The sequence below is a fragment of the Pelobates fuscus genome, chromosome 2, assembly GCF_036172605.1.
Source record: "Pelobates fuscus isolate aPelFus1 chromosome 2, aPelFus1.pri, whole genome shotgun sequence".
In the NCBI taxonomy this organism is placed as follows: Eukaryota; Metazoa; Chordata; class Amphibia; order Anura; family Pelobatidae; genus Pelobates; species Pelobates fuscus.
Window position 1 is genome coordinate 274,008,906 of NC_086318.1, and position 27,931 is coordinate 274,036,836.

Below are 27,931 nucleotides of genomic sequence, written 5' to 3' on the forward strand. Positions count from 1 at the left end.
ATTTATTGCATGCTGTTCCAGTTTGACTGCTAGGAGTGTAAACCTATCGTATGGTTTTTCCTATTCGGCTGTATCCAGCATTCCTATGCTAGAGAGGATTCCTATGCTTCTCAGAGTCGGTGGTTGTGGTGTCTGCTGCAGTGCTTGAAGTCCTCAGGAGCGCTAGGAGCATCCATTAACGGAGGTACCAAGTCGGGGTGCCAGGTGATCCGTTACATTGGTGGCAAGCGGTGGGATGGCGTCCTAGTGTGAGGTAAAGCAGCTCAGAGACACTGTTTGGATTTACAAATTGAGGGCAACGCTAGCAGTCGTGCAGCGCCCCTGGGAGCAGACAAGTATGGAAGGTTCTGGCTCTGGAGATGATTGGCTGGCCGAGGTGAGGCAGCGAGTGGCCGAGTATGGGGATGATATACCCATGGAGACACGCCGGGTGATCTGGAACCAGGTCATGGCTGAGCGAAACACAAGGCTGGACCGAGAATTCCGGTTGGCAAAAGAGAGGAAGTATGCTCAGCAGCAGGAGCGGTACAGCAGCCGAGTAGAGGCTGCATCCGAGGAGGTTAGCCGTCTTTCCCTGAGGCGGCGGGAGGAACCCGAAGTGGGGGTCCTCATAAACTGGTCCTGTGAGGAACCACAACAGGCAGGTAGAGATGGGACCAAGGTCTCTCCACCGGGCCCTTACTCACAAATGTTGCGGGGCCTCACGGATTGGTCCTGGGAAGACCCACAGATGGCAGGTGGAGATGGGACTGCGGTCTCTCTACCGGCCCTACAGGGATGCTGGGCAGTCGGCCCAGATCCCCAGCGGCAGTGTGCGTTACAGGGAGCTGAAGGTGCCGTTCTTGCTCCCCAGCGGCAGTCTACGGTGCAGGGAGAGGAGCCTGTTATCCCCTCTCCCCAGCGGCTGAAGGTGTGTAAGGGAGAGGAGTTTGTTATTCCCTCTCCCCAGCGGCAGCGCAGCTCACCAAGGGGAGACAGTAAGCCCCTCACCAGCGCAGATGGGACCGTGGTCTCTGCGCCCTGCCTACAGGGAGTACAGAGGGTCAGCCCTGCTCCCCAGCGGCTGAAAGTGTGTAAGGGAGAGGAGTTTGTTACCCCCTCTCCCCAGCGGCAGCTTAGCACACCAAGGGGAGACAGTAAGCCCCACACCAGCGCAGATGGGACCGTGGTCTCTGCGCCCAAGTTACAGGGAGCTGAAGGAGCCGTCCTCCCTCCCCAGCGGCAGTGTGATTTGTTGGGAATTGGGAGCCCGGTCTCCATTCCCCAGCGGCAGAGTATCCAGCAGGGAATAGAGAGCCCAGCCCCCTTTCCCCCACAGCAGGACTCTGTGCTGGGAGGAGAGACAGTCGGTCTCCCTCCGCAGAGACGGGAAGTATGCATGGGAGAGGAGATTGTTACCACCTCTCCCCAGCGGCGGATCATTAATGTACAGGGAATAGAGAGCCCAGTCTCCATTCCTCAGCGGCAGAGTGTTCTAATGGGAGAGGAGCTGGTTACCACCTCTCCCCAGCGGCAGCTTAATGTACCAGGGGGAGACTGTAAGCCCCACACCTGTGCAGATGGGACCGTGGTCTCTGCACTTCCAGCACAGGGGGTAGGGACGGTCGGTCCTGCCCCCCCACAACAGGGCTGTTTAGCCAAAGGGGAGACAGTCTGTCTCCAGCAGCAGAGCGGTGTAACTCAAGGGGAGACAGTCGGTCTCCAGCAGCAGAGCGGTGTATTTAAAGGGGAGACAGTCTGTCTCCAGCAGCAGAGCTGTGTAACTAAAGGGGAGACAGTCGGTCTCCAGCAGCAGAGCTGTGTAACTCAAGGGGAGACAGTCGGTCTCCCGCAGCAGAGCGGTGTATTTAAAGGGGAGACAGTCGGTCTCCAGCAACCAGGCTCCAACCAGACTACTCCCGTGGTAGTGCTGGCAACAGGACAGAGTACCGCTGGTCTCTGCCCCCTCAGCAACCTACCAAGGCAGCCTACCAGTCCCCCACACAGCCGTGGTGAGGCACCTGAACCTGGACAAGATTCTCCCTCACCCAGGTGTAGTAACTGTTTATTGTGGGTGGGCTGCTCTGCTGTTTCTGTCTTGTGGGTGGGCTGCTGGACTAACAAGGGCACTGACCGGCAGGAGGTCAAGTACCCTGTTAGTCTGGGGGGTAAAGGGGAGAAGTGTGGCGAAACCGACCTCGCCACGTGTCCTTGGAGGGGGCTGATTGCCCGCCTCTTGCCTTTGGACTATGGACCAGACTTTATGGGAATGTGATACCCCAGATAGCCATACCATGGAGCCTATTCATATAATGAAAGACTATGGGAAAGACTTTAGCTCCATGGCAATTGTACTGTGTGAGTAGGATCTGCGCGCTATTCGGTAGTTTTGTGCGTGCAGATCCCAGCTATCTGGGGATAGGTGAAATGTCTGTGTGTTATGTGTAAATGTGACTTTATGTATTTTAAAGTGTTTTATGTTGTTTTGCAACCATGTGGTTAATGGAGTCTGCCTTTAGTCCTGGGTAATTGGATTACTTCTCCAATTAACTCCAGGGCAGAAGGGAGGAAACCAGGGTGCATTGTGGGGATGTTTTTCTGCCAGCCAGAAAGGAACAAAAGATACTTTTAGTAACTTTTGAACGCCTGGTCGGATTCATGCCATTTTTTAATATGTTGTTCCCCTGAATGGATTGATTGTGGATATGTATTTTTATGTGAATGTGATGTATGGTTTTAAAGTTATGAAAGTTGTGTAAAAGTATATTTTACACTGTATGCATAATGGGATTATGTGTCACACTAAGGGGAGGGGATGTGTGGGAGGTAACATCTATGTCATAGGTTCTTTTATGCCTCCCCCTGGGTGTGGCCTGTATGTGTGAGTGGAAATAAAAGCCAGGCTGGATGAGCCAGTCCAGAGTTCCTGTTTTACCCTCAAAGTGATGTGTCGTCTCATTATTGGGGGAAGGATTTATTGCATGCTGTTCCAGTTTGACTGCTAGGAGTGTAAACCTATCGTATGGTTTTTCCTATTCGGCTGTATCCAGCATTCCTATGCTAGAGAGGATTCCTATGCTTCTCAGAGTCGGTGGTTGTGGTGTCTGCTGCAGTGCTTGAAGTCCTCAGGAGCGCTAGGAGCATCCATTAACGGAGGTACCAAGTCGGGGTGCCAGGTGATCCGTTACATCCTGGTATATTAAACAAGGATTCATCACTCTTAGGGTTTTGGCTAGTCAACACTGTATAAAGTCGCCACTCTTCTTCCTTTGGTACTAATATTGTCATTATACCTGAAGGTCCATTGAACTTCAAAGATGTTGTTCCGTTAGGCAGAAATGTTATCTGTGCTTGTAATTTCGACAACAAATCACGTCCTAGCAGTTGGACTGGACATTCAGGCATGTAAAGGAACTGATGTTTTACTACGTGGCCTCCCAATGTACAGAGTCGACTTTTAAGAACCGGTTTAGCGGCACTCCTTCCAGTTGCTCCTATTACGGTGATAGTTTTTCCTGAAGGAGGATCGACTAGGTCAGTCACCACCGAATGTTCAGCACCAATGTCAATCATGAAAGAACTCCTTTTTCCCCCTATTGCTACATCGACCATAGGCTCCGCTCGGCCAAGGGGGATGGAGCCCGGTCGATATCAATAGTCTTCCATGACAGTGTCAGCCAAACCCACAAAGTCCCTATCCTCTCTCTCTCGAGGTCTCTGCGCTGCTGGGTAATATCTATCTCCACTAACACTTCCTCTATTATTCCCACTATTTCCTCCAGGACCTCCTCTTCCTCTCGTTCTGCCTCTATAATTATTGCTATACCCTGCACTAGGTCTGTCTCTCTCATGTTGTTCCCTCTGTGGACACTCACTTCTCCAATGCCCTTCTTCCCTACAATACTGTGACGAAACTAATCTTGCCACATTGTATTGGTGGAGCCTGGTTGCCTGCCTGCTGCCTTTGGACTATGGCCCTGGGAGATTGGGCCCTTTACAAACAGTGTTCGGCCCTTTTATTACTAGGGGAGAAGAATTTACACTTTTTATAGGGCACTTCGGATGCAGCCGAAGTGCCGAAGTGCCGGAGGTTCCGAAGTTGTCGAAGTCGTCGAAGTGACCGGCATCGGACAAAGGACCACGTGGCGGCGGCCATTTTAACTCGAACACCGCCGACCCGTACCATCGACTTCACTTCGACACTTCGACTAAAGTCGAAGTACCGGCCATACTTCGAACGGGACTTAGCCGTTTTTATGCTAGAAAGTGACCGACCGCACAGCCCAAATCCATGGAACTGTTTTGGGCAAGAAAAGGTGCTTGCGGTCGGTCATAAAAGGACTTTCGTGTAACTTTTTATTTACTGGAGGGATTTGTATGATTTTTGAGAGTGGTTGTGTTTAAAGTATGCTGAGTCCGAATATGTGATTGTTATGTGGATACGATGTATGGTTGTAAAGTTATGAAAGTTATGGAAAAGTATATTTGGAACTGTACACATAATGGGATTAAGTGTCACACTAAGGGGAGGGGATGTGTGGGAGGTAACATCTATGTTATTGGTTATTTTATGCCTCCCCCTGGGTGTGGCCTGTATGTGTACTCATGTAATAAAAACCAGGCTGGGTGCCCAGCACCTCAGACCACTGCTTGACCCTCAACACGGAGCCTTGTCTCGTTCTTGGGGGGATTCACTGTATGCTGTTGGAGATTGATTGCTAAGGAGTGTAAGCTGATGTCTGCTTTTCCTATTCATCTGCTAGCAGCTATTTGTGAGGTTCCAGCTGGAGTGCTACCTTATTCAACTATATCCAGTTCGTGAGTTTTGGTGCTTTTACAGTAGCTGTGCCTTTTTGGGAAAAGGGGATTATCGCCTAAACCGATTTTTCCCCTTCTATGCTGAAACGGTCCGTTACAAATACGCGCATTGGTTTCTACTTAAAGGCTCCCTATTCCACATATTCTCGCCTTTTTCCGTTCCCCTATATACTTCCTTTTCCCTTCTATCTACGCCTGCGATAGCTACTGCTAGCATATCTGCTTTCCTTCGCATCTTTCGCTCTTCTTCCCTATTCATATAGACCTTATTTGCTATCTCCATTAGTTGGGTTATAGACATCCCTACAAACCCTTCTAACTTCTGTAGCTTGCGCTTTATATCTCCGTAGGCCTGGCTGACAAAGGCAGAGTTAACCATCCGGGAATTCTCAGGAGCCTCTGGATTAAAGGAGGTATACAACCGGTATGCCTCCAGTAATCGATCATAAAAGGCACTGGGCGATTCATCACATTTCTGCAATACCTCAGCCGTCTTAGACATATTAATCGCCTTTTTCCCTCCGGCTTTCATGCCAGCAATAATAGCGTCCCTGTATGCTTTTAAATGGGCCATGTCTGCGCCATTGACATTCCACTCCGGATCAGCATTTGGATAATGGGCTGCGGCCCATGCTGCCGGGTTGGCCTGATTTTGTGTACGGGCCACTTCTTCCAGCGCTTTAATTGGCGCTTGATTTATCCGTGTCCTTTCCTCGTTATTGAACAATGTCATAAGCAATTGCTGGCAATCAGCCCAAGTGGGATTATGTGTCTGGATTATAGAGGTAAACAAATCCGTCATGGCTTGAGGTTTATCGGTGTATGAGGAGTTATGGGTCTTCCAGTTAAATAGATCAGTTGTAGTGAAGGGAACATAAACGAATACGGGATCAGCGTGTTGTAACTGGCCCTCACCGTTAATATGTGTCGGGCCCGGTGTCAGTCGGAGAGGCATTTAATAATGTCGGGGTTGGAGGGTACCGGTCTGTTGTCGGGTTAGTATGGGGCTTCGTTTAGAAATGCCAGTTAGAGGTTCCGGTCGAGGGGTAGTAAGACGAGGGGAAGGGGACGCTTTATCTTTACTGAAGGGGAGGTCAGTAAGTAGAATATTCCGGGCCGGGCTGGGAGGAGCCTGCCCAGGAACTAGAAATGGCGCCAAATCTGGATAGGTGGAGTTAATAGGGGTAGGTACCGAAAGGGGTGGGTTTAAAACAAGAGGGCTGGACTCTGAGCTAGAGGAGGGGGTAGGTGGGGACAACGGGGCAAGGGGAGTAGCGTTACCAACAGCACCTCCTCTTCCTCTTCCTGTAGAGGAGGAGTAAGGGGGCGGCATGGGGATCTCTGACTCAGGGGGCGTGTCCAAAATGGGTGTAATCACGGCCTTAGTGGACAAGCGAGTTCTGGCCACCATGAGGTGACATTGCTCCTCGTGGCATACCCGGATCCATTTTGGCAAGTCATTTACGGCCTGCTTCCAACAGTCAATATACGGAAACTGGCCGTAAAGTTCAGGCCTACCCGATACAGCCACGTGTACGCGCTGCACCAGATTAGGATCCAAACTGCCACGTGGTGGCCATGCAGCCACCAAAGTAGGCCATTCCCTACTACATAAAGTAGTCAGGCGTGTTGGAGACATCTTTACCCCAAAATCACATACATTATATCTCTTTTTAAAGTTTTTTAACATACATCCTAAGGGATCCATAACCGTTGAATCTGACGCACCCATACTTAACAATGAAGCGTCGTCTCCAACAGAAACCAAACAAACACACTTTCAACGGTCACACCCATTCCCTTGGCAACAGCACCACGTGGTACAGTTACTAGGCAAAACGCACACAACAAAACATACAGGGAATTCCCGTACACACACAGCTGTTACACCAGTCACTAAATAACTATTACTATGTCTTTTGGCGAAACTATACAATTACCCACGTTATAATTCTCAGTATCTGAATTACCCGTCTATAACACACCCCAGTAACATCGTCTTTACAAACAGTAGTTATAGTACGATTAGCATTGGTTAGAGTACAATTTAAAGTCACAGTTCAATTAGTAGTGGTTATGGTGTTAAACATACAACATAAACGACAGTTATTAGTAGTTATTTACAGTATCAGTAGTTATTATACATGGTTATGGTACCGTACGCTATGATACAGTTACACACTATTCACACTCTCGCTAGACGGCAGAGCTCACGCTATCTAGCAAGATATACACTCTACTACAACAATCTTTAACACATTTACAATTCCCAACTAATCTATTGGCCAGTACCTCGATGGACTACCTAAAACTATTTACATCCGTTTTGGTTAGCCACGCTGCCCAAGCACCACATATAGCGAACTAGAGGGCGGAAATTACAACAGTACCCTCTTAGTCTATCTACTCTATCAATAGTCTAGTGGGTTCCAAATTTACACGCCTTCCCACTTAGCCAAGATAGGTTGAGATCTAGCGAACCGAATTTACACAGGCGCCGCTTAGTCTCCCGGTCCCTCCGACCTAGCGAATGTAATATACACCCTAGAACGCTAGTCTAGACAAGACACCGGTGTCCGGCTTGGGCTATTTACACAGGACCCAGCCTGACTCCAATACCAAAATTAAACGGGCTGACTTCAGGGCGTTTAATTACGAGCGGTGCGCCTTCGCTCCTTCCCTCCACTGGAGGGGGCCAATTCCATACACATATAACCCCTTATGGGCCTACCGCACAATCGGTATCCAATACCCCTAGTGGGTCCACCGTCTAAAACAGTAGTCGTCTTACCTCCTCGTTCCTGAACCTGAGTTCACACTCATCGACGGGGACACCCCAGCACTTACTACATAGAGGCCGATGATCTCCTGGACAACGCAGAAGTTCAGGGGTGCAGCCGTAGAGAGCGTGGGCAAAGATAGACCGTCTCACGCCTCTGCTTCTCAGCTACCGTTGAACGATGAGCTTCCCGGCCAATGCACCAAATGATACCGGAGAAACTGACGGAAGCCGAGCACAGAGAGATGGACACAGGTTTCTTCAGGAAGGAAGAGATCTTTATTCGATTCACCGACCGGGACTCAGAGGGACTAATGTCACCAAAAAACAGCAAGATCTGAGCCCCAAACATACAGTGTAGGTCCCTTATATAGGCATATAACTCCACCCATAATCAGCTCCACCCACACATACTCTTACCCAATCAACCAAACAAAGACTAACTTCCTGTTTGACCACATGACTTGGCCAGCACAATGGAGGAGGGGAATACTATATCCTGTATTCTTGCACATGCTCCGTACACTACTGATTGTCTCTTTGCCACGTGCAACCAACCGACCGATACATCAGTATATGCACGTACACATACCACGTGGCAATCTCGGCCTACTAAATTTATTTTTACCGAGATTCCACCACATTGTCAGTATGCTAGAGACACAATGCTACATATTTTCTGGGCCTGTCCAAAACTGGTGACATACTGGGTTAAGGTACATAGGAACAGAGAGGAAATCATGGCATCCACAATACCATTCACGTCTGACGTGATGCCCTTACAGAACACTATGCTCCTCTTTCGATTGTACAAAAAGAAACACATGCATACAGCGTCAAAAAGCCTGATCCCGCTCCCCTCGGGACAAACCTACACCCCCAGCGTCAAGCAATGGTTGCAGAGAATTGAAGAAATACACATGATGGAGACAGCAATTGCTTCTGCCAACCTAACGGCTGAAAAATAAATAGCCACGTGGTCTCCTTGGAACCAAAATCTCTCCAGAGGGCCACCTTAAGAGTGTGTGAGTGTGAATGTATTTATTTAAATTGAAATATATTTTTTTGTTATAAAAAAAAAGTTATATTTCCCCCCCTCCCTTCTTACCTTTAGCCTGGGAGGGGGGGGGGGGGGAGGGGGGGGGCCGTGCTGCCATGGGGGTTGCTGTGCTGCCATGCTTCCTTCCCTGGCGGTCCAGTGGTGAGAGTGAACTCTAGGCTAGAGTTCACTCTCGCGAGACCTCGCGAGAGGACCCGGCGGAGCTGCTGGGTAGAGCTCCGCCGGTCCTCTCCTCCCTCCCACGCCGGCGGCCGCATCTTAGTGTCTCTGGGCCGGTGAGGGAGATTTTTGATCTCCCCACCGGCCCCCATGGAGGCACTATGCAGGGCCGGCACACTGATAGTGCTGGCCCTGCAGGGGAGATTCTGTGATCTCCCCTGCCGGCCTCGGCCCCACGGCCATCGCAGCCCACCGGGTATTTGCCCGGTATGCCCGATGGCCAGCTCGGGCCTGACCACCGTAGCTTAACTGGAGTCTCGCCGTCTTCCTTCCACCCTGTATGAACCTCCAGCATCCAGGACCGTCTGGAAGGTTGTTGTCTCCCCTTGGTAGGGTAAGCTGCCGCTGGGGAGAGAGGGTGCTGTGCTCCTCTCCCTGAACCCCAGGCTGCTGCTGGAGAGAGAGACCAACTGTCTCTGCTCCCTGTCGGACACACTGCTGCTGGGGGGGTAGGACGACACCTTCGGCCCCCTGGAATTCACACTGCCGCTGGGGAGGAAGAACCTTTGGTTCCCTGGAACTCACACTGCCACTGGAGACTGGGTGTCCATATCCTCAACCTCCACAGTTTTCACTCAAAGACCATTGCTGCACTGTTCTCAGCACTCAACTGGCGCATTACTTGGTAGACCACCTCGTTTGAAGGGTCTGGGCCATAGCAGACCAACCGCCTCTTTACCTCCTCAAGGTAAGCGTCACCCTCGTAGCGACGTATCCGGTTGAGGTGCTCTTGGCAGGGTTCTATCCATGCTCGCTCCATGCTGCTGTAGATAGGGACGCTGCGCAGTGGCTAGCATTGCTCTCAATAACCTCTAATACGATACCAGTGTCTCTGAGCTGCTTCTCCTCGCACTAGGACGCCATCCCACCGCTGCCACCAATGTAACGGACACCTTCCGTTGATGGATGCTCCTAGCGCTTCCCGATGACTCCAAGCACTGCAGCAGACACCACAACCACCGCAGACTCCACAACCGCCGTAGGTTAACTGGAGTCTTGCCGTCTTCCTTCCACCCTGTATGAACCTCCAGCATCCAGGACCGTGTGGGGAAGACCTCTCCTCCAAGGAGAGCGTAACAGCAACAAGCTCTTAAAAGAACTAAGTGATTCAAGCTCAGGGGAGTATGCAGAGCATAGCAATCCCCAGTGTGATTATAACAGCTCCCTCCAATAACGAGACAAGGCTATGTTTTGAGGGATCAAGAAGAACTACATTTTAATGGCAGGTACTCTCCTTTTATGTGATTCTGCCCATGCAAGGGAGACACCCACATAATTAACACAACAACCAATAAAACATAAGGTACATCCCACACATCTCCTCCCCTCAGATAAGCTTGTAACCCAATTAACAAAGACACATTTTCCCCCCAAGTTTTGGATGTACCCCAAATACCTGGGGTACATGCATAAATCCAGATAGCCCTATTCTGGGGGGGCCAACATATTAAAGTATCAGCTCATTCGGTTCAGTGGTTCGGGAGATATGGAACTTCAAAGTTTTGACCGACCGCAAAGTAGCCGAAAATAGTTCCATGAATTTTGGCCTTGCGGTCGGTCTTTGTTCGTGCGTTAAAAGTCTCAAAAGGCTTGCCATCCGTGCGTAACTCGATGTTCGCTAGAATCCCTATATGCTATTAAGTCTTTCTACCGAACGGCAGGGTGTTCGGTAGTTTTGGCACAAATTCCCGGTGCATGGAGGTCTCAGCGGTGTTCGCCTACTCGAGTGTCTGATTTTAGTTCCAGACACTCGACGGCAAAACACAGCTGTTTGGGAGTTAAGATGGCCGCGAACACGTGTAAAAGTCCCGAAATGGCGGCCACCGAGGAACTGAAACAAAGCTTTCGTGCGTTTCCCATAAGAGCTGGATGTACCGATCAGGGAGGTAAATTACCACTTAATTAGGTAGCAGGGTGGTCCGGTGTTCGGTAGTTTGCATTCGTATGATAAATGCTGGATCCATACCGTCTGGGTCTCACAATTAAGCAAATGTTTTAAAAGACACAAACTGTTATAAAGAATAATCCCCATGAAGCAGGTAAGCACATTCAATTATATCCAGTTTTGATGTCTTTTGCTGGATGCACAATATGTCTTTATAATCCACGGTCTCTGTTCCTGTATATGTGCCTGGTTAGCTCTTAAAGGCCCGTAGCAGTAAATATTCCCAGGCATAAGGTAGGGTTTTGTGACAACATCCCAGGGCCATAGTCGCAGGGCAGGAGGCTAGCAATCAGTCCTCTCCAATGCCCAGTGGCAAATGGCAGTTTGTCACAGTAGTGTATGCAGAGTGTGTGTCAGTGTAGTGTATGCAGTGTGTGTGTCAGTGTAGTGGATGCAGAGTGTGTGTCAGTGTAGTGGATGCAGTGTGTGTGCCAGTGTAGTGTATGCAGTGTGTTAGTGTAGTGTATCCAGAGTGTGTGTCAGTGTAGTGTGTGTAGAGTGTGTAAGTGTAGTGAATGCAGAGTGTGTGTCAGTGTAGTGAATGCAGTGTGTGTGTCAGTGTAGTGGATGCAGTGTGTGTGTGTGTGTATTGTATTAGTGTATGCAGTGTGTGTGTCAATGTAGTGTATGCAGTGTGTGTGTTGTATTAGTGTATGCAGTGTGTGTCAATGTAGTGTATGCAGTGTGTGTGTTGTATTAGTGTATGCAGTGTGTGTGTCAATGTAGTGTATGCAGTGTGTGTGTGTGTGTGTGTGTGTAAATGTGAATCTGCGGAGGGGGAGGGGTGGGGAAAGGGGCATTTTCAAATTAATTTTACATTAAATTAAATGTTATTCCCCCCTCCCTGCTTACCTGTGTCCAGGGAGGGGGAGATTCCATCCCTGGTGGTCCGGTGGTATGGGGGGCGCCCCAGCTCCCTGTTACCGCAGAGGGGGGCCCAGCACACAGCTTCTTCACAGCAGTTCATTGCCTCCAATAACTCTCGCGAGATTCTCGCGGAGCGTTGCCATGGTAACCCGTGGCAACGCTGTAAAGGCTGCGGGTCTCGCGAGAGTTATTGGAGGCAATGAACTGCTGTGAAGAAGCTGTGTGCTGGGCCCCCCTCTGCGGTAACAGGGAGCCGGGGGCCCGCGGCTGCACACATAGATAGCGATATTCGCTATCTATGTGTGCAGAGGGGGAAAGTGGGGCCTGTGACAATCGTTATGGTTGTCATCCCCTGATGGAGGCCCTGACTGTTAGGTTGCAAGTGAACACAGTCATGGTTATTTAGTAAAGTGAGAATTCAAAGTGTATTTCACATTTAAGATCAGAAGAATCCAAAGCAAAGCTGACCTAAATGTGAAATTCACTTTAAAGGACCACTATAGGCACCCAGACCACTTCAGCTCAATGAAGTGGACTGGGTGCCATGTCCCTCTAGGGTTAACCCTGCCTGCTGTAAACGTTTACATTAGGGTTAATCCAGCCTCTATTGGCTGTCTCATTGACAGCCGCTATAGGCGCTTCCGCGCTTCTAACTGTGATTTTCACAGTGAGAAGACGCCAGTGTCCATAGGAAAGCATTGAGAATGCTTTCCTATGGACTGACTAAATGCGTGCGCAACTCTTGCCGGGCATGCGCATTCAGCCGATGACGTCAGAATGAGGAGGAGAGTCCCCAGCGCCGAGGGAGCCTGGCGCTGGAGAAAGGTCAGTGTTTACCCCTTCCTCCCACTTCAGTCCGGCCGGCGGGAGGGGGACCATGAGGGTGGGGGGACGGACCTATTAATGCTATAATGGCAGGAAAACGAGTTTGTTTTCCTGGCACTATAGTGTTCCTTTAACTTCACTTCAGTGAACAACCCTAAGTGGCCCCCAAAATAAAATTTTATTAATTCAGGAGAATTTCGCCAAATAAAATCAGTTGACATTGCCAAACCAAATTCAGCATTTAGTTAATAGACCTCTGTGTTGATTTTTTTTTTTTTTTTTAAATGACCTCTTCTGTACTCTTAAGCCGAGTAAACACCTGAATGGCGTTTACTGAGGAGAAGGAAAAATTAATTGCAGACTGTAAATAATGTAACAGAGCAGAAATATAAACCATAACAGCAATACTCACTCTACTCAGTAGCATTAGTATCATAAAGCAAGAGCAAAAGATTTGAATCACAGATGCATTTCACAACACAGAACTACATCTCCCGTGATGCTAAGTGCTCACTTAGGTGTCCCAGTACATTCCTGATTAAAAAGGCTATTTTGACAATTTAATGTATATAATCCTAGAACAGCACGTAACTTTTAACAAATAGTTGTTAACATAAAGTCCAATCGAATTTTCTTATATGTGATTTTTGAGAAAATTGATTTGCTATTTAAGGTCCTTTGCTGGTCGAGGTTTGCAACGTTGTGTGGTATACGGTTATTTTTTCTTTTCTTTTATATAATGTCTCAGTCGGTACAGGTGTACGTTATGAACGAGAAGGAAGGTGAGAATACGTATTGTATAACATTATTTCTGATAATAATTAATTACTTGTATATAGGCGACGATTTTCACTGTGATATAATTTAGCAGCGTTTGGTATTACCGATGGGACGCAGCATTAAAGGAACATCCCACGCCATTTTTCTTCCTGTTGAGACATATTTTTTATGACGATGAACAATGTATTTAATAATTTAGCATCCTTTCCCTAAAATATATGATTTTCTAAATATTGTCCCATGTAGTTGTGTAGTTACAAAGCTGGTTTATGTTCTATCACTGTGTAACTGTCACAGAAGCAGATATAAGGATGAGTAATGCATCAGATAAGTGTTTTTTTTTTTTTTTTATGTTTCTTCTATAAAAAACAATTCTGTATTCAGGGGGAATACAGAGAAATGCTGCATGAAATTATGTGCTCGGGCATTCATAATTGCACATGGAACATCATATAGCTAAATTTTAGTTAGCTATTGAGTTGTGTAAAAATCGCACAAATAACCATTTAATTAACTTTAACTCCTTAAAGGACCACTCTAGTGCCAGGAAAACATACTCGTTTTCCTGGCACTAGAGTACCCTGAGGGTGCCCCCACCCTCAGGGACCCCCTCCCGCCGGGCTCTGGAGAGAGGAAGGGGTTAAACTTACCTCTTTTTCCAGCGCCGGGCGGGGAGCTTTCCTCCTCCTCTCCATCTTGATCGCGACGTCATCGGCTGAATGCGCATGCGCGGCAGGAGCCGCGCTCGCATTCAGCCGGTCGCATAGGAAAGCATTTACAATGCTTTCCTATGGACGCTTGCGTGCTCTCACTGTGATTTTCACAGTGAGAAGCACGCAAGCGCCTCTAGCGGCTGTCAATGAGACAGCCACTAGAGGATTTGGAGGCTGGATTAACCCTCATTATAAACATAGCAGTTTCTCTGAAACTGCTATGTTTATAAAAAAAAAAGGGTTAATCCTAGAGGTACCTGGCACCCAGACCACTTCATTAAGCTGAAGTCGTCTGGGTGCCTAGAGTGGTCCTTTAAGCACAGAGCTTCAGAAGCTTGTCTTTCATTTAATGACAACGGCATTTTTTGCCATATTTTGCTGTTTGCGTTCAACTGCAATTTGCAATTTGCATTTGACTAATTTATTGCACCGGCACATATTCTATACCGTTTTTTTAAAGGACAGAAAGGGCTTTAATTAAATGAAAAAATGTTTGTTTTTTTTGTTTGTTTTTACAATAATATGTGCACAATTAGTGCAGGTTAAGGAAAGTAATTAAAATAAATTCAATTAGTGGTTCTGATTTACAGAATATATAATGTGTCTGGAAGTTTAAGGTTTTTTTGGTATTTACAGGTCACAAAGCACAAGGAGTAAAATAAACTTTTAATGTGGAGCGATTTTAGAATTTGGTATGTTTGTCTTGTAAGCTTAAAAGCCATAAAAGAAAACAAAATTGCCACACAAAAGAATATATTTATATAAAGTATATAAGCTATTTACATTTTCTACGTAGCCATTTCACTGCCAACCTCTGCTAAATATTGGAGTAAAATTGTGTTTTTTTGGGGGGTTTTGGCACACAATCTTATAACACAGAATTTCTCATGTGTGTTTTGTAAAGTTGGTGTGTGTGCTATTCCTGTACAAAGTTTTATTTTGTGTTCAGTTACATCTGCTGAGTAAAATGACACCCCTATTGTATGTCTTTGGCAATATTTCATGAAGTTACAGTGCCATAAAAGAGCCATGTCCTTTTCAGTATTCACAGTAGAATTTTGAGAGATGGATTTAATGAGCCTTTGCTTCCATTTGGGGTATTATAACAGTTTGACTCTTCAAAAACAAACAAACACAAAAGCCTTCCATTTGTAAAAGTAGACACTCCAGGGATCTCATAAGGTGCATATTGTGCCTTAACCCCTTAAGGACACAGCTTCAGAAGCTGGACATACCCTTAAGGACACAAGCAATTTTTGCTGTTTGTTTTCAACTGCAATTTGCGTCTCTCTCATTTATTGTACCAACACATATTATATACCGTTTTTTAGACAACAAAAAGGGCTTTAATTTGATGTGACCAATACATGTATGAATTTTCATTTATTACAAAAAAAAATTCAAAATAATGTGGAAAAAACAAAAAAAAAACGCTTTCCCCCCCCCACGTTTTGGCAATAATAATGTGTGTATAATATGTACAGCTTAGGAAAAGTAATTCAAAATCAATTCATTTATGTGTCTTGATTTACAAAGTACATAATATGTGTAGGATTTCAGTTTATTTTGAAAGTTACAGGTCACAAACTACAAGGTCTAAAATAAAATTTCAATGTGAAACAATTTTAGAAGTTGGTATGTTTGTCTTGGAAGTTTAATACCCATTACAGGAAACAAAATTGCCACACAAAAGTATATATTTATATAAAGTAGACATCACAGGCTATTTACCTAAGGTTAGTTTGACACTTTTTGCGTAGCCATTTCACCGCCAATCTCTGCTAAATATTGGCGTAAAATTGTGTTTTTTCTCTATTTTGGCATATTCACATATAACAAGGTTTTTGTAATGTGTATTTCATAAATCTAGTGTGTGCTATCCCTGTACAGAACCCCATATTGTGTTCAGCTACATCTGCTGAGTACAACGATACCCCCATTGTATACCTTTGCCCCTATTCTGTGAAGCTACAGTGCCATATAGGAGACCATGCTATTTCAGTTTCTATAGTTGGAATTTTCATAGATGGTCATATGTCTGAATTTGTGGCATTATAGCCATTTTACTGTTCAAATAACCCCATAAAGGCCTTCCGTTTGAGAAAGCAGACACCCAAGGGTATGTTATTAGGCATATATTATACCTTAACTTGCCACCATGTTTTCACCAATTTATTTCAAATTTTGTGGTGAGAAAAAAAAATAAATTTTTTTTTTACATACATGTTGCATTTTCGCTGGGTATTTCTTACATTTGATAAGTGCCACTGTCATAAATTCCCCCTATGTATGCTCAGTTACCTCTTCTGAGTAAAACAATATGCCCAATATATGACCCAGACACTATTTTGTGAAGTTACAGTGCTGTGAAAGAGATGTGATAAGTTCAGGTTTTTAAGTGTGAATTTACATGGAGAGTTTTAATGGGTCCGTATTCTATTTTTAAATATGTTAGCAGGCTGCTTTTTCCAATTACCCCAAAAAGGCATACTATTTCTTAAAGAAGACGCCCAAAGGTATTTCAAATGGCAAATTTTGAACCTTAGCGTGGGATAATTTTGCCGTTAGCTTGTATCAAGTGCAGTGGTAAAAAGCATTTTTTTTCTGCCTTTTTGACACACAGTGAGTTTGTACTGTATATTTTGCAAACCTTATGTGTGCTACGGCTTTATAATACTTTATATGTTGCTCAGCTATGTTGTCTGAGTACAGCAATACCCCCGTATGTACCTTTGCCAGGTATATGCGGACATTGAAGGGGCACATTTGAGACACAGCCATTTAAGTTTTTTCAAACTTTACATTTTTATGCTGTGTCCATACCCCACTTTGGAGGTGTGTTTGTAGGTTAATTATTCCAGCTACCCCATAAAGGCATACCATTTCCTAAAGAAGACACCCCAGAGTGTTTCAAAAGGCATATTTGAAACCTTACCGTGGTATCATTTTTTCGCTAGCCTGTACCAAGTGTAGCGGTAATACGCATTTTCCCCCCTTTTTAAACATTTTTTTAACTTTTAAAAAGTTTTATTTAGCATTTAACAACTTATTTTACTATTTTAAAACTTTGTTTAAACTTTTCAAAAGTTTTTTTTTAACTTTTAACCCCTAACTAGCCTAACCGTAAATCCCCAAATTTTCCCACTAACTTCTACCCACCTTAGCTAAATAAATAAATATTTTAAAATATTTAAAATAATTAATTAAATACATTTAACCCCTGAGGATTAAAAAAAATAAAAGTTAACCCTCAGGGGTTAAAAGAAAAAAATCAGATCACAGTGAAATACTGTGATCTGTATTTTGATCACTGCAGGCAGTGATCAAAGGGCAGGGAAGGGGTTAAATTTTATTTGAAAGAGGTGAGGGGGGGGTGGGATTTTGCTACAAACACTTTTTTTTTTACAGCCAGAGACAGATCAGCACCGATCTGTCTCTCTGCTGTTCACAGCTCACATGGAGCTGCAGGGAAACAGATCGGGTTTCACTGCAGCATGTGTGATCACTCTGACTCCCGGTCAGAGCGATCACATGGGCTGTGAAAGTGAAACTGCTTGTGTTAGTGTGCCTCCGATAGGGAGACACAATACAGGAAGATTAACCCCACGATTGCCGCGATTGTGGCAATCAGGGGTTCATTTTCATTTATGACGGAAATTTTCCGTCCAGCGTCCTTAAGGGGAGTGCTGCAATGACGGAAAATTCCCGTCATGCGTCCTTAAGGGGTTAAAGGACCACTCTAGTGCCAGGAAAACATACTCGTTTTCCTGGCACTAGAGTGCCCTGAGGGTGCCACCACCCTCAGGGACCCACTCCCGCCGGGCTCTGGGGGGAGGAAGGGGTTAAACTTGCCTCTTTCTCCAGCGCCGGGCGGGGAGCTTTCCTCCTCCTCTTCTTCTTCCTTGCGACGTCATCGGCTGAATGCGCATGAGCGGCAGGAGCCGCGCTCGCATTCAGCCGGTCGCATAGGAAAGCATTTACAATGCTTTCCTATGGATGCTTGCGTGCTCTCCCTGTGATTTTCACAGTGAGAATCACGCAAGCGCCTCTAGCGGCTGTCAATGAGACAGCCGCTAGAGGATTTGGAGGCTGGATTAACCCTCAGTATAAACATAGCAGTTTCTCTGAAACTGCTATGTTTATAAAAAAAAAAGGGTTAATCCTAGAGGGACCTGGCACCCAGACCACCTCATTAAGCTGAAGTGGTCTGGGTGCCTAGAGTGGTCCTTTAACATGCCCCCATTTTTTCACCAATAAATGCCAACGTATGTGTTAAAAAATAGTTTTGTGCATTTTTGCTGGGAATTTTGTATATTTGGCATCTAGAACAAAACCCCCAAATTATGCTCAGCTAAGTCTTCTGAGTAAAAAGACACCCCCAATGAATGTATTTGGCACTATTTCGTGAAGCTACAGTGCCATATAGGAGACCAAGCCATATCAGTGTTTACCGAACTTTGAATTTTGACCCTGGGCCTATGTGCAATTTCCAAGCATCTTAGCAGGTTTTAAATTCCAACTACCTCACAAAGGCCTACCATTTCTTAAAGTAGACACCCCAGGGTATTTCAAAAGGCATATTTTGAACCTTAGCGTGGGATCATTTTTCCGCTAGCTTGTACCAGGTGTAGTGGTAAGCGTTTTTTCTGCCTTTTTGACACACAAAGTGAGTTTGCACAGTATATGTTGCAAACCTTATGTGTGCTACGACTGTATAATACTTCATACGTTGCTCAGCTATGTGCTCTGAGTACAACAATAACCCCGTATGTACCTTTCCCAGGTATATGTGGATGTTGAAGGGGCACATTTGAGACGCAGCCATTCAGTTTTTTTTTTCTAACTTTGAAGTTTTACGCTGAGTCCATGTTCCAATTTGGAGTAGTTTGATGGTTGGTTATTGAAACTTCCCCACAAACACCTACTATTTATTAACCCCTTCAGGACGGAGTCAATAGTGCACGTTCTGATCAAAACAAAACGTAAACAAAAACTGGAATTTGCGCTATATGTCTGTTCACCCGTAGTTCCCCTCTTTCAAATTATATGCACCCACACTTATTATATATCATTTTGTTCAGGAGAAACAGGGCTTTAATCTATCATTAACTATTCATATATGGAACATAATTTATTATGAATAAAATAAAAAAAAATGTGAGAAAATAAGATTTTTATTTTAAATTTGCATTTCCGTCTGACATTTTCACTGTGAATGTCATAACACTGTTAGGTTTTACTGCAAAAAAATGCACATATTTGTAATCAGCGATGTCTCACGAGTACAACAGTACCCCCCATTAACAGGTTTTATGTTGTTTTGGAAAGTTACAGGGTCAAATATAGAACATTCCATTTTCAAATTGAAATTTTCCAGATTAGTAATGTTACCTTTGAGGTGGTGTGGTAGCCCAGGAATGAGAATTACCCCCATAATGGCATAGCATTTGAAAAAGTAGACAAGCCAAGGTATTGGAAGTGTGGTATGTTTAGTCTTTTTCAGTAGCCACTTAGTCACAAACACTGGCCAAAGTTAGCGTTCATATTTGTTTTTGTGTGGGGAAAAAAAGCAAAAAACAAATATTTGGCCAGTGTTTGTGACTAAGTGGCTACTAAGAAAGACTGGACATATCCCACTTGCAATACCTTGGGTTGTCTACTTTTGCAAATGGTATGCCATCATGGGGGTAATGCTCATTCCTGGGCTACCATACGCTCTTAAAGGCAACATAACCAATCTGGCAAATTTCAATGTGAAAAAAATGAAATGCAAGCCTTATATGTGACTCTCTAACTTTCCAAAACACCATAAAACCTGTACATGGGGGGTACTGTTCTTCTCGGGAGACTTCACTAAACACAAATATTAGTGTTTTAAAACAGTAAAACATATTACAACAATAATATAGACCATAAAAGTGGCGTTCGCTTGTAAAAAATGCGAAAAACTTCACTTTTATTTAAAATATCATCGTTATAATACAATTTACCAGTTTGAAACACTAATATTTGAGTTCAGCGAAGTCTCCAGAGTAAAACAGTACTCCCTATGTACAGGTTTTATGGTGTCTTGGAGAGTTACAGGGTCAAATATAGTGCTTGCGAATTAAATTCTCTGCACTTTCTCCCTGTGTTGTCAGGCATGTCAATCAAATTTTAATTAATCAAATCACATAATTGCGTTAAAAGATTATTTAAATATACACGTAAAATTTTAATATATATATGCATTTAAAGGTATTTAAATTCTACGTGTATACTAATGTAATCTTTTATGTATATGTATATATGTGTGTGTGTGTGTGTGTATATATATATATATATATATATATATATATATATATATATATATATATATATATATATGTGTGTATATTAACAAAATACAGTTAGAATGAAATTACATATGCATATATAATTTTTATAAAATTTTGTTTCAATATTTTATTTATTTATTTTAATTATACGTATTTATATATAATATATGTACATCTATTATATATATTATATATGTAACGTCATACAAAGTGTAAAAATTTTAATTTCATTTTTTTTTTTTTTTTTTTTTTTTTATTCTTCCTACCAGCAGGGGGGGACTGTCTGATATTTTAGACAGGCCCCCGGCTGGCAGATCCATAGCCAGCTATAGGGGGCCATGTGATCGCTCTTTGAGAGCGATCACATGGCCCCCGGGGGCCTCATTTGCCGGAGGGGGGCTGCCTGGGCTCTCAGGCAGCCCCCCAGAAGAGGATCGCGGCGGAGGTAAGCACAACTCCTCCTGGGGCTGCAAGCCGTTACGACGTACCATGCCGTCGCAACGGCTTTAAAGCCCATTTAATACAGGACGGCATGGTACGTCGTAACGGCGTTAAGGGGTTAAAGAATACACCCCTGGGGTAATTCAAAGGCATATTTTGAACCTTAGCATGGGATCATTTTTTCTCTAGTTTGTTCCAGGTGTAGTGGTAATGAGCGTTTTTAAATGAATTTTTTTAACTTTTTTTTTTAACTTTTTTTTAATTTTTAAAAATAGTTTTAAAATTTTTATTTTGCTTATTATAATTTTTTTTTTTAATTTCCCAATCTTTTTTTTCCAGATTTAACATTTTTCTAAGCTTTTTTTTTTTTTTTTTTTTACTGTTAACCCCTAACTAGCAGTAAGCAGCACTAACAGTAAATTCCCCATTTTCCCATAACTCCCACCCACCCCAGCTAGCAAAATATTTATTTATACAATATTTAAATTGGTTAATTAAATAAATTGAACCCCCTAAGGGATAAAAAATAAATAAAAGTTAATCGTCAGGGGTTAAAAAAAAAAAAAAATTAGATCACTGCCTACAGTGATCATAATACAGATCACAGTATTATACTGTGATCGACTGGCAGGGAAGGTGTTAATTTTTATTCGGACTGGGTTTTTATTTTTTACTTAAACATTATTAAAACTTTTTTTAACTTAATTTTTAACTTTTTAAAGCTTATATTAAAACTTTTTTTAATGTTAACCCCTAGTTAGCCTAACACCAAATTCCCCACTAACTTCCACCCACCCCAGCTAGCTAAATATATAATGTTAAAATACTTGTGATGGTTAAAAAAAAAAAAGAATTAACCCTCAGGGGTTAAAATAAATAAATCAGATCATAGTAAAATGTAATCCCTGCCAATTGATCACAATTGGCAGGGAAGGGGTTATTTTTTTTTTATTAAAATGAGTAAAGGGGGGTGGGATTTAAAAAATAAATAACAATTAAAATAATAGTTAAACAGGGGGCAGGATCAGCACTGATCCGTCTCCCTGCACTTCACAATGAACCCAGAAGTGCAGGGAGGCGGAAGGTGAGTATACCGAGCACATGTGCTGGGGCAGCGCGCTCCGGTGCTCCCAGTCTGCATCTAATACAGAGGCAGACCGGAGCACCATTAACGCGGCGATCTGGGGTTAATTTTACTGCGTGACGGTCGAGGGCTTCCCCTGAGTGACAGACCTTGTCCGTCACTCGTCATTAGGGGTTAAAGGAACACTATAGGGTCATGAACACAAACATGTATTCCTGGCCCTATAGTGTTTAACCCACCGTTTAGGTGGCTTGCCCTCCCTTATCCCCTCTATAAAAGTTTAAAACTCTCCTTATTTCCAGTGCTGTGCTGGCTCAACCCCCTTTGTGACATAATCAAAATGGACGATTTTTAGCCAATCCAATGCTTTCTTTTTTGACCGCACTGACCCAGGAAGCACCTCCGGTTGCCATTTAAGGAGTGGCCACTTGGAGGTGCCCCTAGAGGCAATGTTAACACTGCCTTTTCAGAGAAAAGGCAGTGTTTGCATGAAAAAGACTGAAGGGAACTATTATACTCACCAGAACAACTACATTAAGCTTTAACCCCTTAAGGACCAAACTTCTGGAATAAAAGGGAATCATGACATGTCACACGTCATGTGTCCTTAAGGGGTTAAAGGGACACTATAGTCACCAGAAGAACTACAGCTTATTGAATTTGTTCTGGTGAGTAGAATCATTACCTTCAGGCTTTTTGCTGTAAGCACTGTCTTTTCAGAGAAAATGCAGTGTTTACATTACAGCCTAGTGATAAATTCACTGGTCACTCGTAAGATGTCTGTTAGAGATCCTTCCTGTGTCATTGCTGCCTAAAATGCCTAAACACATTTAGTGTCCCCTTCCTCTGTATGCAGACACTGAACTTTCGTCATAGAGATTAATTGATTCAATTCATCTCTATGAGGAGATGCTGATTGGACAGGGCTGTGTTTGAATTGTGCTGGCTCTGCCCCTGATCTGCCTCCTTGTCAGTCTCAGCAAATCCTATGGGGAAGCATTCTGATTGGATCCGGCTACCACTTCTGCTGATGGCAGTGGGCAAGTCTAAAAAACAGGGACAAAGTAAGCAGCTGCAGACCTGTAATACAAGTAAGATTTTACAATATTTAGAGAGGTATGAGGGGACCAGGGTGGCTACATGGTGGTTTTAACCCTAATGGGTCAGGAATACATTTTTGTGTTCCTGACCCTATAGTGCTCCTTTAAATTTGATTTATTTTAATAAAATGCTTTTGAAACCTACAATCGATGTAAAGATTGTTTTCTATTTGATACATTATACTCCAAAAGTTATTCAGCATGACATATTTAAAGGCACACTATAGTCACAAGAACATCTACAGCTTAATGTAGTTGTTCTGGTGAGAATAATAGCTCCATTCACGCATTTTCATGTAAACACTGCCTTTTCATAAAAAAGGCAGTGTTTACATTGCCCCTAGGGACACCTGCAAGTGGCCACTCCTTAGATGGCCACTGGAGGGGCTTCCTGGCTCAGGGCTGCACAGTAAGCAGCCCTGCCGTTCAGCGTCCTCACGCTCTGCATGGAGACGCAGAATTTTCCTCATAGAGGTGCATTGATTCAAGGTCCTGATTGGCCAAAACAGCATGTAGCCCTGCCCCGTACTGATTTTAGTCAATCCAATGCTTTTGTTAGGGGGAAAGCATTGGATTGGCTAAAAATCGGCCATTCGAATGTCACTGAGGGGGTGGAGCCAGCACAGGCAGACCCACGTGGTGCTGGAAATAAGGTGAGTTTTAAGCTTTTTTTTATAGAGGGGGGAGGGGCAAGCCACCTATATGATGGGTTTAGCACTATAGGGTCAGGAGTACATGATCCTTTAATACATGTTTGCAGCTGTCTGCAGCCCTGGCAGGTCTCAGATCTCCGTAAACTCTGAAGTAGATTGCCTTGACGAAATTAGCAAAACTATTGTAAAAAAACATACAAAGTTCAGAGTAAGATCTTAAAGGGACACTCTAGGCACACACTTCTGCCCATTGGAGTGGTCTGGGTGCCAACTCCCACTACTCTTAACCCTGCAAGTGTAATTATTGCAGTTTTTTATTAACTGCAATAATTACCTTGCAGGGTTAACTCCTGGTTAACACTTTCTGGTTTATAGCACAGGAAACCTGTGCTAGAGCGTCACTGGACTTCCTCACGCTATGTGAGGACCTCCAGCGTCGCTCATTTCCCCATAGGAAAGCATTGAAATGCATTTCCAATGCTTTCCTATGGGGAGCGCTAATGCGGCCGGTGGGCGGCATCAGTCTCGCTCACCGCCCGAAGCAATCCAGAGGAAGAGTGGCGGGAGAAGAGGAAGCAGCGACGTGGGACATCGTTGCTGCCTCAGGTAAGTGACTGAAGGTGTTTTCACCTCTTCAGCAACCGGGGAGTGGAAGGTGGGAGGGGGAGAGGGGACCTGCAGTGCCAGGAAAACTGATTGTGTCCCTGTCCCCTTAATCCCTAATTGTAATTATTGCAGTTTCATAGAATCAGACAGCACTTCCTGGTGGTTAGGCTTCTTTTGGTTGCTTAATGTGTGTGTTTTAATATTAAAGAATTTTCAAAGTCCACATAGGTGTACATGGCATACACCAGTACATGATTTTTGAGGTGAGTGTTTTGAATACAAAAACTGTATATTTGACAAAATAGTAAAGTACATTACAATACAAAAGACAATATACATTGCATAACAAAGTATTAATTAATGAGTTTCTCTAAAGCACCCAAGGTTAGTCTAGATGTTTCTTGAGTTTAGCTAAGGAGTTGACAATCAGCTGGTTTTCTGTCGTATAGCTCTACATTTCTCACTCCCGGGCTTGACAAATTTGCTTTGGATCTAGTAGCCAGCTTAAAAAATTAGGAGCCATTTTTTTTTTTTTTCAACAACGAAAATACAATTCTTCAAGTGACACTATAGTCACTAGAACCACTACAGGCTAATGTAGTGGCTCTGGTGTCTATATAGCCTGTCCCTGCAGGCTTTTCCATGTAAACACTGCCTAGTAACAGTGTTTACATTGCTGCCTAGTAACATCTAGTGGCAGTAACTCAAACGTGTCTCCTATCTGCATGGAGGCGCAGAATGCTCCGCAAAGAGATGCATTGATTTAATGTATCTCTAGGAGTTGATGCTGATTGGTGCAGCATTTTACTGCGCATGCTCAAAAGCTCCCAATGCTGCAGGAAAGCATTGGAATGGTTGAGATCACCAAGATTCATAATCTCAGCTATGGAGACTGGCACGGTGTGGGGGGGGGGGGGGGGGGGAGGGAAGGTGAGTAAAAACACCATTCCCAATTGATCGAAGGGGGGCTGGTGACCTAAACCTGCACACTCACTAACAGATACCTGGACTGATACACACTCACACACTCACTGACAGACAGGCACAGATCCACAATCACTGGCAGACAGACGCTGATCCACACTCACTGGCAGACAGACGCAGATCCACACTCACTGACAGACAGACACAGACCCACACTCACTCACTCACAGGCAGACACACACACAAAGATTTCTAGATACACACAGTAAGTGTATAGAGACATACACACAATGTCACAGATACCCACATAAAAAAACAACATATATTTTTAGCCACCCTCCTGTTTCCGACCTTTTGGGTTCAGGAGGGTGGCTTTCCTGGGGTGTAGTAGGACTGGGCAGCAGGTGGTTGCAGTAGGGCTAGCTGTGGCTGATGGGAGTGGGCTGCCGCTCGGTTCAGACTCCCCCTCCTAACTTTAATTACTTTCTCATTGCTCTGAGGCCGCGCAGGGGAAGGGGCGGGCAGCCGGCTCTGCAGAATGGGGGCGTGCTCAGTGGAATAGGGTCGGGCTGGGGGCGTGCTCAGTGGAATAGGGGCGGGCAGCAAGCGGAGCAGATTTTACCTGGTGTCCTGCCAGCATGTGGTTCCCCTGTGCGGCCAGAGCGCCGGAAGGAAGTATGTGCAGTTCCCTTCACTTCCTCCCTGCGCACAGGCGGACAGAGAGCTTGCACAGCATTGCAGGACAGGAGGAGGAGGGCAAGGGCTGACCAATCCCAGACGCCAGGGTAAAATTCTTAATCGCCATGGCGATCTGGCGTCTGGGATTTGTCGAGCCCTGTCTCACTCTAATGTTCTAATCTGTCAAAACTACTAAATGCCTCCTAATAGGGTGAGCTAGACCTGGTGGAACCAGTTTAGAACTGTTGTACAATGAAAACATAAGGTTTTAATACAAATTCTAAGAAAACATTTTTATAGTAGCCCATGGAGATTCCAATTCAGGTGCTTTGCCTGATTTTGCATTATTACTCTCCGTCTGAACATCTACCTGAGTATTGGGGTGTCAAGCATTTCTGCATTCTCCTTGGGTAACTGTACACAGGGAATGGTCCTCTGGGTATTGTTCATTTCTACCTGCCACCTCTGTGGAAAGAACTTACCTGTCAAGATGGGGAATATTATAGAGTGTTAAATAATGCTGGAATTCACTCACAATTGGTTACTCTGTGGACTTGTGCTTGACTTTGTTTACCTTGTAACCTTGTTGCTAACAGCTTCACCCCTTTGTTTGTGTGTGTGTGTGTATTAAGAGCTCTGCTAACTTGACATTTATAGAACTCTTGGCAAATAGGAAAAGTTGAAATATAACATCTGTAAGTTTAATTTTGTTTTTAATGTGCCAACTAGTTTAAGACCCTGAATTGTGCTCTAATGAGCTTCCCAGATTGTCATGTCTGACATTCCTTCCATGGTGTTCTGCTCGAAATACATCTCCAGGCATTAAGTTACTGGTTTGGCAACTTCCGGGTCCAATATTAAAGTGTCATTCATTTTCAAGTCTGGGTCACTGGACGAAAAAGTGGTGAATATAATGTTATTCTAAGTGAACAGTGATCTGACCAAGTTGAGGGGTCTATTTCAGCCTTCTGTAGCAACTTGAGTCCCTCATGTTGATTAAAGAAATAATCTATCCTGGAGTATTGTGGGTGAACATAAACCATAACAGCAATACTTGCTCTACTCAGTAGCATTATCATCATAAAGCAAGAGCAAAGGAGATGAATCATCACAGATGCATTTCACATGGCAGAACTACATCCCCTGTGATGCTAAGTGCTCACTTAGGTGTCCCAGTACATCCCTGATTAAAAATGCCATTTCAACAGAGTAGTGAGTATAATCTTTCTTATCTGGATATATTAGGCCTCCAACTTCTACCAAGAGCTCTACGAATGCTTTGAATTGCTAACTGAGATGTACTGCTATATCCTGTTGAGTTCAATACTGGATCCATAGGGACAATAAAACCTTTTCCCAGTATTAGAATTCTCTCTGCAAAAATCGGTAATTCTGCAATAGTGCTGCATTTAAATTGTGCTTGATTTAGAACAAATATGGAAGCAAAGATGTACCTCTGCTCCGTGATCTTGCCTTTCACAAAAAGGTACCTGCCCCCTGGATCCCTTTCTGCTTCCAAAATTTGAGTCAAGTAAAATCGCCACTCCAGCCTTACGCTCTGTGGGATGATTACTAAAATAGCTAGTGGGATAATATTTATTCTTCAACACAACCCCATCTAAAAATGAGTTTCCTAATAATAAAAGCAATTGAAATATGTTTTTGTCAGAGTACCCTAAGGTGGTGTGATCTGCACTATGGGATATTAGGTCCCTTGCAGTTATGTAAGATAACAATTAGCTGCGCTGGGTGATAAACCATGCTAGCACTATGCTCTTTAGACTACTGAAGACTATATCACACTAATTTACTTGTGCCTATCGGGCCGATATTACTCGTGGGCCCAGAGAGTGGAGAGAGAAAAAAAAATATAAGTGTTCTGGTCATGTCCTGTGTAGCGGAGTCCTAATCCTAGCAGGGACTTTTCTCAGCTGGAGCCACCAGAGTATAATCAGGAACAAGAAAAATATCAAAGAAATATCCCACCTCCTCCCCAGCAACTGGACGACACACAGTTCTGGGAGTACAACTGGTTTTATTCCTGCCACACACAGCTTTTATACATTGCCCCTAGCATGGGGTTTCGAAGTCAAAATTACAGGGCTTTTCTTCCCAGTATCATCTGCCTGAGATAATTGCATGA

At 44.3% G+C, this 27,931-nt stretch overlaps 1 protein-coding gene across 1 annotated transcript in view; it reads left to right on the plus strand.

Annotated features, from left to right (window-relative positions):
* The first annotated feature begins 13,089 nt into the window (after window positions 1-13,089).
* The window catches only part of TSNAX (translin associated factor X), a 256,154-nt gene continuing 241,312 nt past the window's right edge, over window positions 13,090-27,931 (plus strand). Inside the window, exon 1 of the mRNA XM_063443390.1 lies at window positions 13,090-13,274. Coding sequence (XP_063299460.1) covers window positions 13,232-13,274 — 43 coding nt within the window. The 5' untranslated portion in view covers window positions 13,090-13,231. The remainder of the gene's footprint in view (window positions 13,275-27,931) is intronic.